Source organism: Phocoena sinus, chromosome 1, assembly GCF_008692025.1.
Source record: "Phocoena sinus isolate mPhoSin1 chromosome 1, mPhoSin1.pri, whole genome shotgun sequence".
Lineage (NCBI taxonomy): Eukaryota > Metazoa > Chordata > Mammalia > Artiodactyla > Phocoenidae > Phocoena > Phocoena sinus.
Window position 1 is genome coordinate 171895791 of NC_045763.1, and position 17205 is coordinate 171912995.

At 37.4% G+C, this 17205-nt stretch overlaps 1 protein-coding gene across 3 annotated transcripts in view; it reads right to left on the reverse strand.

The window, feature by feature from the left end:
* KCTD3 (potassium channel tetramerization domain containing 3) overlaps positions 1-16973 on the reverse strand; it is a 70760-nt gene extending 53787 nt beyond the window's left edge. Inside the window, exons 1-8 of one of the 3 annotated variants that reach the window (XM_032647305.1) lie at positions 16551-16973; positions 12643-12696; positions 12349-12394; positions 10648-10721; positions 5268-5326; positions 4916-4996; positions 3805-3945; positions 3256-3346 (exon numbers count right to left, since the gene is read on the reverse strand). In XM_032647305.1, coding sequence (XP_032503196.1) covers positions 3256-3346; positions 3805-3945; positions 4916-4996; positions 5268-5326; positions 10648-10721; positions 12349-12394; positions 12643-12696; positions 16551-16633 — 629 coding nt within the window. In that variant the 5' untranslated portion in view covers positions 16634-16973. The remainder of the gene's footprint in view (positions 1-3255; positions 3347-3804; positions 3946-4915; positions 4997-5267; positions 5327-10647; positions 10722-12348; positions 12395-12642; positions 12697-16550) is intronic. The other 2 variants (XM_032647295.1, XM_032647293.1) reach the window with 2 other exon arrangements.
* Between the last annotated feature and the right edge of the window lie 232 nt (positions 16974-17205).

Genomic DNA, 17205 nt, shown 5'->3' on the forward strand with positions numbered 1-17205 from the left:
AAGGGAATAATTAAGATGATCAACAAACAGGCCTATGAAACAGAATCAAGAGCCCAGAAATAAACCCAAGCATATGTAGTCATCTAGTATTTGACAAGGGAGCCAAGAATACTGTATGGAGAAAAGACATTTTCTCTTCAATTAATGGTGTGAGGAAAATTGGATATTCACATGTAAAAGAATGAAATTTGACCTGTACCTTACAACACTCACAAAAATAAACTCAAAATGGATTAAAGACTTAAATGTAAGACCTAAAACCATGAAACTCCTAGAAGAAAACATAGGAAAAATGCTCCTTGACATGTGTCTTGGTAATAATTTTTTTTTTTGAAAATGACACCTAAAGCACAAGCAACAAAATAAAAAATAAACAAGTAGGACTACATCAAACGAAAAAAGCATCTGCACAGAAAAAGAAACTATCAACAAAGTGAAAAAATAACCTATGGAATAGGAAAAAATATTTACAAACCATATATCTGATAAGGGGGTCAATATCCAAAAAATATAAAGAACTCATACAACTCAATAGCAAAAAACCAAATAATCCAATTAGAAAATGGTACAAAGGACTTGAATAGACATTTTTCCAAATATATACAAACGGCCAACAGGTACATGAAAAGATGCTCAGCATCACTTGTCATCAGGGAGATGCAAATTAAAACCACAGTAAGATATCACTTCACACTTGTCAGAATGGCCATCATCAAAAAGACACGAGATAACAAATGCTGGTGTGGATGTGGAGAAAAGGGAACCCTTGTGCACTGTTGGTGGGATTGTAAACTGGTACAGCCACTATGGAAAACAGTGTAGAGTTTCCCCAAAAATATTAAGTATAGCTCTACCCTATGATCCAGCAATTCCAGTTCTGGGAATATATTCAAAGGAAATGAAAACACTAGTTTGAAAAGATATCTGCACCCCCGTGTTCATAGCAGCATTGTTTACAATGACCAAGACAGGGAAACAATCTAAATGTCCATCAATGGAAAAAAAAAAGTCTAAAATTATATTCAAGTATACAAATATAAAGCAAGATAAAGGGGGCTTTCATATTCAATGAGAAAGGATGATTTATGTAATAATCAGAACGTAATTAGCCACCCACTTGGAAGAAAATAAAACAGATTCCTAAATCTAACACCATATACAAAAAGTAAATTCCACATGGATTAAAGATCTAAAGTGTAATATAAGCTCCAAAAGGGAAACAATCTACACAAATACTCTTCATTAATATAAGTGACAGGTTGTAAGCTGAGCAAGAAAAAAGAAATACAGAAGTAAAACCTAACGAGGTAGAAAATTAATGAATATAGGTGAAAAATATTTCACTGTGCTACTCTTTCCTTTTTCAAGGTTTTAAATTTATTGATATAAAAAGCTGTGGAAAAACAATTTATTAAAATGATTACACTTAAAATAACTGGAATAGTTTCTTTTCTTCTGAAATCTTTTTATTGGCATTGTGTTGAATGATTTAACTGTACATGAGAAGATCTAACATGTCCTTAATTCTTTCCCTTTGTCACTTTGCATGGGCATGTTGCTCTGAAATCAACACTCAGTGAAAGCAAAGAAAAGTCATGGTCAAAAGCAAAAACAAAGAATGGAATATGTAACAGCATCATCTTTCCTACATTAGTCACTCAGTGAGTGAAATTTTGTGCAATACCATGTGTCCCTGTCTGGCAAGTCACAATCTTTAGCACTGCTGTGCAGTAACGTAAATTATGCTGTTACACCTGGATAACTTGGTATAATCGTTATACAACTAACTCCTTTGGAATCCCCTATCAAAAAAATGTACATAATATTTAAACAAACAAAGCAAAATCTAAAACCATTTCTCAATTTAGGTCCATAAGCTGGTAAGTTCAAAACAACACTCTTAAAAAAAAAAAAAAAATTCGGGCTTTCCCTGGTGGCGCAGTGGTTGAGAGTCCGCCTGCCGATGCAGGGGACATGGGATCGTGAGCCGGTGAGGGAAGATCCCACGTGCCGCAGAGTGGGCTGAGCCCATGAGCCATGGCCGCTGAACCTGCGCGTCCGGAGCCTGTGCTCCGCAACGGGAGAGGCCACAACAGTGAGAGGCCTGCGTACCGCAAAAAAAAAAAAAAAAAAAAAAACAGAAAATCCCTTTTTCAGATCAGTCTTGCTTCATAAAAAATCATCCCTGAAAGAAATCATCCAAAAAAATTTTTCATACTACTCAATAAATAATATTAAAAATACATATCAATGGAACACTCTCAAAATGAAAAGTGTGCACCAAATCTCTATTGCAATGAAAATATAAAGTGCAGATTACTGATATGAGGGTTTTTTTTCTTTAACACATATGGCAAATCTCTCATAAACTGAGGGGGTTTTTTCTTTTATTCAATACATCTGGGATCCTTTAAATGTATCTGTAAACTTTAGAAGACATTTTAAATATTTTTAATCTATTGTGGCTACTTTTTCTTAACTAAATTCAATAGTGACAAATATTTATATGTTTTTTGATATTTTGGCAATTAAATTCAATAGGATCATAGTCTAAGTTAGTATATCCTAACCATTTTTGTTCTTCTACGCCATTTCCTGTCATCAACATTTCTCACTGCATACAGTGATTTTGAACTAATAATCCTACCTTTTTTCCAATTGAAAAAGAGAAATCACTGGTGTACACTTTTCCTTGTTCCCTGTTAGTTACTGAGAATGCAAGAATTAGTAAAACCAAACTACCTCTGTGTAAAGCTCACACATTATAGATGTTAAACTACATCACTTCTGCCTACAACTGTCCTGCTTCAGCTCACTCCCAACCATGTGGCAGTCACGACCAATGTAGGGTCCTATTCTCCCCTACCATAGAGTACAAAAGACTCAATCATTATAGACAAAAAACACAGGGCTCACATTAACAATCCTCCCTCACCATTTAAAACAATAGTTAAATGATTCAGAAGCTGGATATACTAAGCAAGAAGATGTAACTTCAAGATATCTCAGTTATATCACAGTTCACACTGTATATACAATATTTAAGACATACTAAGGCTATCAATAATATTTACCAAATTAGTTGTGAGAATAAAAGCAAACTAAATCTAATCAGGAGATACAGAAGTGGGCAAAATATGAAGGAAAAAAATTTGATGACTAAAATAAATAGCTCTTAAATCTATAAAAATAAAATCACAATATTAAAAAATACCCCCCAAAATAAAAAGCAAACCATTATTAATTATACAATACCTGTAACACACAGCAAAATGGGCATATGCAGCTACAATCCAGTTGTGATGGCCAGCTACTATTAGTACCTTTCGTGGATCCACAGGAAATCCTGTTGATATTAGCAAAAGAAATCTTTTATGTTCTAAAGAAGGAGTTGGCAAAACTATGACTAACAGGCCAATTCCAGTCCTCTACCTCTTTTGATAAAGAAAGCTTTGTTGGAACACAGCCATTCACATCTGTGCATACATCGTCATCGCTGCTTTCGTGCCACAATGAAAGTTGAGCAGTTCCAACAGAGACCCTTCGGCTCATGAAGCCCAACATGTTCACTGTCTGGCCCTTGCCAGAAAAAGTCTGCCAACCTCTGTTCTAAAGATTTAGAGCTAACAGAAGATCATGAACTTTCTAAATAAAAATTATGTTAAGTGAGATTCTTCAAGATATAAATGGTAGATCTAGATTAAAAAGAGATAAAGCAAAAATCACATCTTTAAAAATAATTACTCAATATCATCTAGAACTAAAAACATACGTACTTTTAAAATTTATGTACTCTTTGCTTACCTAACCTAACAGTCTCTTCCCCAGTTCCAGAGAGAACAGGCTGTGTACCATTTCCTCGAGCTTCACCTTCTGTAAAATTTAGTCCATTTCTAGAATCAGCAGAGGATCTAGTAGTGTTGTTTATTTTACGACTAGGAATACCTATAAAAGGAAAGGAAAAGATAAGTTTATTTCTAAGTTCACTTACCAAAAATTTTAAATTTCACATTATGGCTAAGAAACAAACAAATGTGAATTTCATTATAGCCAAAATTTATCTTCCAATATACCAACTTACTGCAAATAATTAACTACCATAGAAAACAAGACGAGATTTTTTAAAAATAAAATTCATTCAACAGATTTGATACTTATGTTATATATATAAAAGGTAAGACTAAGACTTATCATATTATACTCTGTATTTACCTAGCTCTAGGTTACCAAATCAATCAATCACTAACTCATTCATTCTGTCACTAGTCTTCACATTTATGGAACAGTTACTATGCGTTAGGTACTATTTACTAATTTAAACCACTCTACAGCTGAATTGCCTTATACTTTCAAACATCTCTTATTTGGCAGGAGAGCCTTTTTCAAAATGAAATCTTGTTCAAAAGCCTGCTACAACACAGGTGAAGACCGAACTCCTCTAACTCACTGAAGAGGGGCAGAGATGACATGCACCTCACACTCGTCTGCCCTGTACACTGCTAAATCTCTAAAAAGCTCCTGGGGTTCCACAAAGGAGATCGACAACCAGTTCTCAAACACGGGAGTCAGCAAATCTGGCCATGGCCAAGTCCAGCCTGATGGCTCTTTACGTAAATAAAGCTGTTATTAAACACAGTCTCACCCATGCATTTCTGTAGCGTTTATGGCAGAGCTGAAGAGTTGCCACAGAGATCTTTTAGCTCACAAACCCATCTGGCCCTTTACAGAAAAAGTTTGGCAAATCCCTACTGTAATACACAGTATGACTTAACTTCTGTTAATATTAAAGTTCTCACTTTTTCTAGATTTACAAAGGAAACTCAATAATCAAGAAACAGATTTTCCTACTCACACATCTGTAATTACTTAATGATAAAAAGACTTAAAAAAAAAGAACTAAATAAAGCAGAAGTACCTGGTGGAGGCAAGTAACCATGAAAAAGGACACTGCCACAAGATGAACGCTCCAGTTCTTCACATAAGAGAAGCCTTCTTACTAAAAACATTTCAAAGCAAACTTGTCAAGAGTACATGCAAACACAAAAATAGGACTCCACTTTTATTTTCTCTAGTTAAAGAGGATAAGGAAAGAAAAGGAAAATGTTTAAGTTAAATCAGCTGACAACGCCTTTTTACTATGAAAATCCACAAAAAGCAAGCACTGACTAGTCCATCAAAAGTTAGAACCTGATATAAAACAGATTTCATTTGGGCAAGTTTAGTGCTCAAAGGGTGAAATCATAAATATAAAATACTAGAATACATACCTAATGGAGTGATTCCATAAAATTCTGCTTCATGCCTGAGAACATTAATACTCACTCCCCTACAAAGAAACCAATGAATGATGTAAGTCCTCTAACACTGGCAACTCGGATTATCATCTGAAGCAAAAAGAAAAAGTACTAGGTTCTTAATGAACAAAGTCATAGGGCTTTAAAACTTACTTTTTTCCTAAGATCCTTAATTATTTGAAGAAGTATAGATAAAAAAACTGCACACCACCAAGAACGTTTTCTTACTAAAAAAACCATTTATATATAGATGAATTGGATGACTAAATGAGAGGTTAGGGCTTTACAGGGTTAATACAAGTAATTATCAGAAGTATCTAATAAGGCAAACAAGAGTGGAAATCATTCCTATGGTATTAATTGCTTTTAACCATCATTTCCATACATATTTTAACCTCCCCAATTATCCTATAAGCTCCCTGCAAGCATGTTCTCCTCTGATCCATGTTTGTATGCCTCATGCAGGGCCTACCACAGTGCTTGTATGTAATTGTTATGCAATCCATATTTATTGAACAAATAAATTCAGATAAATGACTCTTCTCAACAGAAACCAAAAGCAAAACAGAAGGCGGAGGAAAACAAAGATCAGCCTTAAGAAGGGCTGTTACCCAGACAAAGACGTTACAAGAAAGTAATATGAAAATAAGAAGTAAAAAAAAAAAAAAAAATAGAAGCTTAAGAGTTTAAAGTGATTCATTTTAGGTTTCAGTTATAATCTGTCCTTTCTTTAAAAATATTGCCTGGGCAGAAAAGAGAGGGGACATCACTACAAATTCCATGAAAATTAAAAGAATAAAGGAATACTATGAAAAACTCTATGCCTACAAACTTGATAGCCTAGGTGAAATGGACAATTCCCTGAAAGACACCATCTGCCAGAGCTCACACGAGAAAGACGATCCATCTCAATCGGTCTACATGTATTAAAGAAACTGAATCAACAATAACCTTCCAACACAGAAAGCACCGTGCCCAGGATTCACTGGTGAATGCCACCAGACACTGAAGGAAGAAATTAGACCAATCCTCTACACTCTCTTTCAGAGAAAGAAGCAGAGAGAACACTTCCTAACTCATTGTATAAGGCCCTCACTACCTTAATACCAAAACCAGACAAAGACATTACAAGAAAACTACAGACCAATATCTCTCATGAACACAGATGCAAAAATTCTCAACAAAGTATTAGCAAACCGAATCCAACAATGTCTAAAAAGAAATATACACTACAACCAAGTGGGTTTTATCTCAGGTACGCAAGGCTGGTTCAATATTCTAAAATCAATTAATGTAATCTATCACATCAACAGACTCACATGATCATATCAATAGGTGCAAAAAAAGCATGTGACAAAATCCAACACCCATTCATAATAAAAAGTCTCAGTAAACTAGGAATAGAGGGGAACTTTCTCAACTTGATAAGACTATTTTTAAAAAAATCCTATAGCTAGCATCATATTTAATGGTAAGAAATTTGAAACTTCCCACTAACATCTGGTTACAAGACAAGGATATTCCCTCTCACCACTCCTTTTCAACTTCATACTGGAAATCCTTATTTACACAAGTCAAGAGAAGAAAAGAAAAGGCATACAGATTGGGAAGAAATATATAAAACTGATGATCACAGATGACATGATTGTCTATATAGAAAATCCAAAGGAATGGACAAAAAACTCCTGGAACTAATAAGCAATTATAGCAAGGTTGCAGAATACAAGGTTAATGTACAAAAGTCGATTGCTTTTCAATGTACCAACGGTGAACAAGAGAAACTTGAAATTAAAAGCACAATACCATTTACATTAATACCCCCCAAAAAGAAATACTTAGGTATAAATCTAACAAAATATATACAAAATCTGTATGAAGAAAACTACAAAACTCTGACGACTGAAATCAAAGAACTGAAAAAATGGACAGATATTCCTAGTTCATGGATAGGAAGACGTGGTATTGTTAAGACATTAGTTCTTCCCAATTTGATCTGATTCAATGTAATCCTATTCAAAAGTCTAGCTAGTTATTTTATGGATATCAACAAATTGATTATGAAGTTTACATGGAAAGGCAAAAGATCCAGAATAGCCAACACAATACTGAAGGAGAAGAACAAAGTTAGAGCACTACCACTACCCAACTTCAAGCCTTATTATAAAGCTAGAAAAATCAAGATAGCGTAGTACTGGTGAAAAGAATCAACAACAGATCAACGGAATAGAACAGAAAGCCCAGAAATAGATCCCATACACATAGTCAACTGATCTATGACAAAGGAGCAAAGGCAAAACAATGGAGTAACAAATGGTGCTGAAACAACTGGACATCTGCATGCAAAAAAAAGAGACAGAAATTAGTCTAAACACAGACCTTACACCCTTCACAAAAATTAACTCAAAATGATTCACAGACCTAAAGGTAAAATGCAAAACTAAAAAGCTCAAAGAAGATAACATTTAGGAGAAAACCTCAGTGACAGTGGGTATGGTGATACCTTTTTAGATAAAACCAAAAGACATAATCCATGAGAGGAATAAGGATAAGCTAGATTTCATGAAAATTAAAAACTTTTGCTCTACGAAAGACAATGTCAAGGAAATAAGACAAGCCACAGAATGAGAGAAAATATTTGCAGAAGACAAATTTGATAAGGGACTGTTATCCAAAATATACAAAGAACTCTTAAAACTCAACAATAAGGAAACAAATTCAATTAAAAAATGGGCCAAAGACCTTAACCAAGGAAGATACAGAGGTAGCAAATAAGCCTATGAAAAGATGCTCCACATCATATGTCATTAAGCAAATGCAAATTAAAACAATGAGTTTCTACTACACATTAGTTAACATGGCCAAAGTCCAGAATCCTAACACCAAATGCTGGCAAGATGTGAAGCAGTAAGAACTGTCATACATTGCTGGTGGGAAAGCAAAATGCTACAGCCACTCTGAAAGACAGTCTGAGGTTCCTATAAAACTCTTACCATACGATCCAGCAACTGCACTCCTTGGTATTTACCCAAAGGAGTTGAAATCTTACGACCACACGAAAACCTGCACATGGATGGTTTTATAGCAGCTTTATTCCTAACAGCCAAAACTTGGAAGCAACCAAATTGTCCTCTTTAGTAGGTGAGTGGAAAAATAAACTGGTATATTCAGCTAATGAAATATTATCAGCATTAAAAAGAAATAACATGAATAGACATGGAGGAAACTTAACTGCATAATATTAAGTGAAAGAAGCCAATCAGGAAAGGCTACATACTGTGTGATTCCAACTATGACATTCTGGAGAAGGCCAAATTATGGAAATAATACTTTGTACAGTATTATAAAGATGAACACGTGTCATTATACATTTGTGCTAACTCATAAAATGTACAACACCAAGTGAACCAAAGGTAAACTATGGACTTTGGGTGACTATGATGTCAATGTAGGTTCACATCAATTGTAAAAAAAAAAAAAAAAATGTATCATTCTGGTAAATGATGTTAACAGTGGAGGAGGTTGATCATGAAGGCAGGGGGCACATGGGAAATCTCTGTACCTCCCTCTCAATTTTGTTGTAAACCTGAAACTGCTATTAAAAAAAGAAGTCTTAAAAAACAACAGACAAAAAAAATTCCGTAGGCCTAATGAACACATGTAATTGCGATATTAAATTGCTTTTATTTGTGAAATTGGTTGTAACTAGTTTAATAAGAACAGTTAAAACTTTCTTATTCTATTTCAAAACTACTTGTGTTAACAGTACAGTAGCACTGGCTAATTATTTGTCTGGGGAAGACAGACAAATATTATAATGATAATACAGTGTGATAAGTGCAATACAAGAATTTTATGCAAAAAACAGAAGTAGAACATAGTATTCTTTTTTCAATTCCTTCCCACCTCCTTTTAGAAGGTACTACTCAGAGAACTTAAGTTTGCTAGGCTTCCCTAAATGAAATAAGCAAGTTGAAAGAAAAGCAGTGAATGCAAATATTTAAACTATTATATTTCTGCCTTTCATGGGTGATTTAGTCGTGGATTAGTCACAAGGACACTGACTAGAAGTAAATTTAGGCTTTAATCAAATGCTAAAAATAATTTTACCCCAGAAGTAAGTAGTTAGTAATATACTTCCCACTTCCACCCCAGGCCAAGAAACAGACAAACAAAAAGCCCCAACGAACTCTTTTATTCATTCAATAAATGTCTATTGAGCAGCTACTATACATGCCATTTTAACAACACTGGGAATACAGCAGGGAACAAACCAAACAAAAAAATCTTTGCTTTCAAGGAGCGCATATTCTAGTAAATATAAGCCAAAAATTATATAATATTATAAAGAAGCAGCTTAAAGAAACAATTAGAATTCTAAAAGGTGTTATCTAAAAAAGTATTAATAGGTCCTTAAGTGAAAGTTCATTAGGAATATATGAAATAAAAGAACAATAAAATACAAATTAGATAGTAGCTTCCATTGTAGACTGTAGACTATGGCAAAGTTAAAGAAATAGTTTAAATGGTCATTCATTTACCCACCAAAGAAAATATCGCTATGCGTCAAGCACAATGCTCGATCCTACAGGTATACAGTAAACAAGTTGTCCTTTTAGAATTTAAAGTCTAATGGAAGATAGACTACTGGGATAGTGGCAGTACAGGAAACTCTGAACACCTGTATCAGGCAGACACAGCAGGGATCACTGAAGTGATCAGAATCAAGCTGAGAGCAGAAAGAGTTGAAAGTGTTGAAGCAACAGAAATCAAGCAGGAGCTAGATTAGAGAGAGCCTTAAGAAACAACAGGAAGTCCAAAATCCTTAGCCATTAATCCAGTAACACGTAAGAGTTTTAAGCAGAGGAATAACCAGATTAGATTTATATTTTCAGAAGTTAATTTTGGCTACAGTGCGAAAAATGAATTGAAGGGATATAAGAATGAAGACAGGCAAATTGGTAAGAAAGCTATTAGAGTAACCCAGAGGAAGGGATGATGGTGGCCTGTATCTATGACAGTTTAATTCTGATGAAACTTTTTTTTTTTTTTCTTCTGTGGTACGTGGGCCTCTCACTGTTGTGGCCTCTCCCGTTGCGGAGCACAGGCTCCGGACGTGCAGGCTCAGCGGCCATGGCTCACGGGCCCAGCCGCTCCACGGCATGTGGGATCTTCCCGGACCGGGGCATGAACCCGTGTCCCCTGATCGGCAGGCGGACTCTCAACCACTGCGCCACCAGGGAAGCCCTGATGAAACTTTTAAACAAAAATAATCTTGGGGCAGGGAAAAAAAACTTTTCTTCATAAAATATACCCAAAACCATAAAAATTTACTTTAAAAAGATACATTTCTTACCTTAAGTCTAGTTCTTTTGTCCGAAGAAAATTTAAAATGGGTGCAAACGCTGCTGGATCTCTATCAATAAATATCTGTAAATAAAGAATTACAAATTTTACTTTCAAATTATAAATTAAACTTCTAACTTTAATATCTGTAACACTAACTTAGGGAAAAACTGAATTATTTAAATACTGTATTTCCTTGATTCCACTCTTATTAAATTTTAATGTTTCTAAAATTGAAATGTAGTTATAACCGTGTGCATTTATGTGGTAGTAGTGGTGTCTTTTCTCCACCTGAAAAGCTGTTGTTAGATTGATTATATTTTAAGGTGCAGGAAAAATGGTATCAAGTAAATCCACTTTCTCATTTCTATTTAATTGATATATTTGGTGAAAGGGACACCAAAGGGAAAATTTTTATCTGAAATATTCTAGAATTCAATAAATACTTCAAAAACATTATGCATGAATAATACTTTCTTACATCATCTGATCACTAATTATTGGTGACAGTGATTGTGATTTACATAATTTGTGATTCATAAGTGAATAATTAAAACAACAATGTACTTTTATAATACACACCAGGCAATCAAGAAAAGTAAAACTGCACACTGCTGTCCAAACTGGAAAACAGTAACACTTATACATACGACTATCTCAATTTCCTCAAGGGCTGGGTGTAGGGTGAAGGGGAGGGTGACAACAACAACAAAATTTTTTAAAATAACAAACACAGCACCACAGAATACATATGGGGAAAATAAAATGCTTAAAAAATATGAAATACATAACTGATAACTTTTTACAGGAATGTATGCCAACACTATTCTGAACCAATTACAAAAGCTCTAACCATAAAATTGAACACCTTTTAAAGCTTATGTAAGTCAATTACACAGCAGAATGGTAGCAAATAATAAACCTTCTTATATTATAATCAGTTACTATATACAATGAATGAAGTTCTTCTGGCTTCATAAATTCTTGCTTTTGTTTTTATTAGAATCAATCAGAAGTTGAAGAAAACACCACAGATTTGTAGAGATCTAATTACTGATATCCTTTTTATAATCTCACATGGACATATCTACTTGTGCTGCTTTATTCCATCTGCAAATCTCATCACAGCAAATAAACACCTCTGGTCACTTTGTTGCCTCCCAAATGAAAGTCTTACTTGCTTTTGTGAGCCCTAGACATTTACTTTACATGCTATTGTTCATATTACAACTGCTTTTTAAATTTATAAACCAATTTTTTTTAACTGAAATTTAATAGTTCTTTACTACCCTCACTCCACCACTGCTGCACAAGTTCATAAGGTTATTCGCCAAAATAAAAAATTGTAGAACTTTTTGCAACATCTTACCAATATTGAAATATTTTAGTATTTACATTCATCTATTTACTGTTCGAGTTTCAATTACTGATTAAAAGAAATATTTCCTCTCTTGACAATGTAAGCTCAGATCCTACAATCTCTCTAATCATGATTACTTAAATTGCTATATGCAGTATTCCCAGTTTCAAGTTCTCTTCTATAATTACAGAAACACTATTCATGAAAAGAAATCAAAATCTTTAAGTACATATACTTTCATTGAGTAGTTATTAAAAGAGTAGTTTCCCTGTCTTCTTAGAGTATAAGGATCAAACATTATAAGCATTTTTTGATCTAATTTAGAACATACATCAACATTGTTATACTCACAGCACCAGTTTCATCTCGAAGTGTTGAAATTCTTCCACTCAGCAAACTAGAAGTCATTAACATTAAGACTGAGTTAGTTTTTAAAATCTGAGTATGAATAAAATGCTCTAAGTCTTTCAAACATCAAAGACCAACACAAATGAATCATTCTATCTCCAAGGTAAAATAACAATTTAAAAATTATATTTTAAGAGTTAAGCTTTTTTATTCGATACATAAAAATATTTATTTTTTATTGTTTTAATAAATAATCAACTGTATTTAAAAAAGGTACTAAAGAATTATATGAAATACCTGGAAAAAAAAGAATCTGGAATCCACATAAGTGTTTGTCTTGAGGTACTAAACCTGCAATTAAAAAGTAGCTGGTATTATAAGAGAGGACATGCTTTGAAATTTCCATGTTAGTTAACTTGCTTTAATACACTGGCTAATGATTTACAAGTTGTTGCATAGCTACAGCTGTATCAATTATATTCATTACTTTTAATATCTTTAAATTTGCTACTTTCAATTCAGAGTTAAGTTTATTCCAAGAGCTGTCAACAAAATCAAATAATTAATTTGCTTACATATAAAGCTTCCTAAAACACTACTTTCTAGCATGCCAATCTACTGAAGAATCAATAATTAGCGCACTACACCAAGTCTAAAATTCTCAACATAACATACTATCTCCAGGTCACGTTTCATCTCTCCAACACAAACTGTTTTCCCCTCTAATAAGACAGTACTTCTTAATATCCCCAAATAATCCATGCTTACACTACTTCAGAATCTCCATCCCAGCTGCATCAACCTCATGTTCAATTATCTAAGTTCCACCCATCTTTTTTTCATAAATTTATGTTTTTATTTTTTAATTTATTTTTGGCTGCGTTGGGTCTTCGTTGCTGCGCGTGGCCTCTCTCTAGTTGCAAAGAACGGAGGCTACTCTTCGTTGTGGTGCACGGGCTTCTCATTGCGGTGGCTTCTCTTGTTGGGGAGCATGGCCTCTAGGCGCGCGTGCTCGGTAGTTGTGGCTCGTAGGCTTCAGAGCGCACGCTCAGTAGTTGCGGCTCACGGGCTTAGCTGCTTCGCGGCATGTGGGATCTTCCCGGACCAGGGCTCAAACTCGTGTCACCTGCACTGCCAGCTGGATTCTTAACCACTGCGCCACCAGGGAAGCCCCGTCCATCTTTCTTGATACCATCCAGGTTCTACCTTCTCTTTAATGGTTTTCCAAATATACTACCCTATATTATCTTTCTGAGCTCATATTAATCCCACTGCACACAATGCATTTAACATTTCCTTTATAGTCTTGGGCTATTCACAACTGTTGCATTCACTCATTCAAAAATCACTCAGTAAACACTGTTTTGAGGTTAACTGCCATTTGATCAAGTCTGCTTATTACCACCAATTAGAGGGGAACTTTATCAAAGCCTCCTGCAACAGACCGAGGCAAAACAATCAGTAACAGACATAAACTGGCATGACAAAGAATTCGATATAGGGCTCATCCAGTCCAGCACTTGATGTCTGAATATTTTCATTTTGAGACTCATCACACTGCCCTATGTATTTCTGACTCGCTGCCCCATCACCACGTGTCCTCACACAGAAGAGAGCCCAACAGACCTTTACTTTCCCTCCACATTCATTTTCTAGCATTACGTGACTGTTTTAAAGTAGCTCCTGTGCCCATTAATCAGGCTAAGAAAGGAGCCAGTTTACTCAAGAAAATATGGCAAATTTTCCCAAGCATATTTCTTACCAGAATCTTAAGAAAAAAATGAGAAGTAGATTACAACTAGTTAGAGGAAACTGACTTGGTCAAATCAATAGAAGCAAACCCAGTAAATATGGTAAACTGAAATATCTAAGGATCCACTGCAAAAATGAGTCACTGTGTTTTGGAGGCAATCAAATTAATTCCAAATAAGGATCACTTCTAACTTGTGACCTTTCACGTTCACTGCTTATTCAGCAAATTGTTTGCCAAATAACTCACATTTTGTGTTACTTAGAAAATTACCCAGGTCTGCTTAAAGTCATATTAGCAATTTCAATTAAAATCAGCAGTTTGGGGTGGGTTTAGTAATCTGGAATTTCTGGGCAAAGGGATTAGACTGTCATCCCCACCAATTTTTTTTTTCTCCAAACAAGTGGAAGATAGGGGGAGAAAATCCCAGAGCTCTAAAACTGGTTCCAAATATGACTTCATGAAAACTACAACATTTAAAATTACATGACAAGCATAATTCTCTGAAATGTATATATATGAAAAGTCTTTTCTATGTTTTTATCTCATACCTACAGTATGCCAAGAAAAAGATCACGTGCAATCTGGCCTCGGCAAAACATATCCACATTTATACTCCATGCTACTTGCCTCCTAAATTTACCTGGAAACAATCTCGTTAAAATTATTTATTCTGCAGTTACTGTTGATAGATAATGCCACTAACCCTTGTATTTCCCATTTATTGCTTCAAATTTTTTTATCAATCCTGGAAAGTTGTACTATTATTGTCATTACACATTTTAGGAAACTAAGCACTAAAAAATAATTTGCCTAAGGTTGCTGAGCTTGTCTCCCACTGGCTGGTCCCAGACTTCTCTCCTGAGGCCTCAAATCATTCTCATTCATAACAGAATTAATCACAAATGGAGCCACATTGGTTTTCTTTCACTTCATTAGGGTTTTTCTGGTAAATAATAATAACATTAACAATTCTAAATGAAACCTCATCTTCTCTACTTTCTGAGTCATCCATTAAGTGTTAAATAAATGATAAAAATTGGTCATTTTTTTGATTAGACCCTACCTATACCATGTGCTTCTCTGCTCTTAAGAAACTCTCCTTTGAGTGTCACTCTATCACTTCACAGCTGAGTTCAATTCTATGCCACAGGTGGTTCTCCCAGTGGCAATTACTCAACTTCAAGGAAATTAGAAACTAGGGCAGGGATTTTAAATGACTATAGTGCTACTCTTCTGAAGGCCAGCTCTTGCAGGGTATTCCAGTTTTGCATTCATAAGTTACCAAAGCGGCAAAATTTTCACGTAATTTTAGGAAAATATCCATGTCTTGCATTAGGAGACACCAATCTTCCCCTCCATAAAACCGTAATCTATATAGCAGCAATAACGTTGTAAACTAATGAACAGTTTTGCTTGAGGGATGAGAGGGAAAAAAAGTGAGCGGAGAAAGCATTACTGTTTCCTGTGTTGAATTCTCCAGCACACTTAGAAAACGATTCAAGCACTATACGTTTTTACCACTACGGTTCACAGTGCTGCCGTTTTGCATTTTTAAAAATACTAGTTAAAAAGTCCTAGGTGTTGAGCAGAGTAAAATACACTACCTCCCAGGGCGCTTCATCGTTTATCTCCCACCTAGCCTAAAACTCAACTACCCCTTCCTTGAAACAGCTGGCAAACTCCCATTTCCGAGAGGAGTGACTCATAAACCATAGCAAATCCACAGAAGTATGATTCTTCCCCCCCAACAAGCTTATTAAAAGACATAGTAAGGGAGTGGAAGGCCTGAGAGAGATCAGAGAAGAGCTTTCGGTCTGTTTACTAGGAGAGCGCAACAGGGTGCCACTACCCAAAGCTTCCCAGAACCAGCTCTTCAAACTGCAGTTTCTGGACTCGCTGCCCTACAAGTTGAACAGATCCTTCAGAGCCACGCACCAAGAAACTCTGAAAATAAATAACAACGTACCGCGCATCTACGGCACTCCCTCCACCGAAATTCTTGGAGATTTCAAACTCAATGCCTTTACTGAGGCATTATCGCCCGAGCAAATCGATTTACCTTGTTGACCAAAGAGAAAGGGAGGCAGGTGCACCTGCAACAGTCAAACCACAAGGCCCGGCTTCTACAAAATAAATTCCTCAAGTACGCGCCAGGGTTAGGTAAGGAAGGCTACAGAATGTTGCTCTCGGCCTGATCCCCTAGAAAGGGGGAGGGACGTAGCTGATATTCTAGGAAGGCGGCAGCGCGGCCAGATGAACCCTGGTCTCGGTGATTCCCAAGGCCGCCTGCCCCTCGAGATCCGCGGACCTGCACCCGCCCGGAGGGCCCTGCGCTCCCCGCCGACTCGGCGCCCATGCTCGCCCGCTATCCCGCCCCGCCCCGTGGCCCGGCCTCCCCCGGAGGTCGCCCGCCCGCTATCCCCCCACCCCGAGCCCCTTCCCCCCGACTCACCTGGTTCCCCCCACGTTCAGCTGCACGATCTCGCCGCTGCCGGCCGCCGCCGCGGCGAAGCTGCCGCAGTGCCCTCCCGACATGTCTGGCGGCTCCGGCGGCACCCGCCGCCCTCCCTCCCCGGCCGGGGCCGTCGAGCCCGCGGCGGGAGCCCGAGGCGGAGGCAGCGGCGGCGGCGGCGGCGGCTGCGGAGGCTGCAGGGCCAGCAGGGCGGCGGGCGCCGGGGGGCGGGCGGCGCGCGGAGCCTCCCCCACGTTCTCGGCGACCGGGCGGGGCTGGCGGGCGTCCGCCTCTTCCCCTCCGCTCCCGTGCCGCGGGATGGCGGCCGGGCCTCCACCCCCCGTGGCCTCCAGGCCGCCCAGCCGTGGCCTGCCGTCAGCTCTCCGCTGCCTCCCTCGCAGCCGCTGCGGCCGCAGCGCCGGCGGGAGGAGGGGTCGCCGCGTGGGACAAAATACCGCAGCGTTCTGCCCTTCGCCCGCCACGGCCACCGAGCTTGAAGCGGAGGAAGGAAACAGGGAGGAGGAGCTTCCCAGCCCAGCGGCCGGCGCGGAGTGGCGTGGGGGGGGGAATGCGCTCCTGGACCAAAGCCGGGTCCCGTGGGATCCTGTTTCTTCCCTCCTACCCACGCAATCCCAGCACGTTTCTCTTTTACATT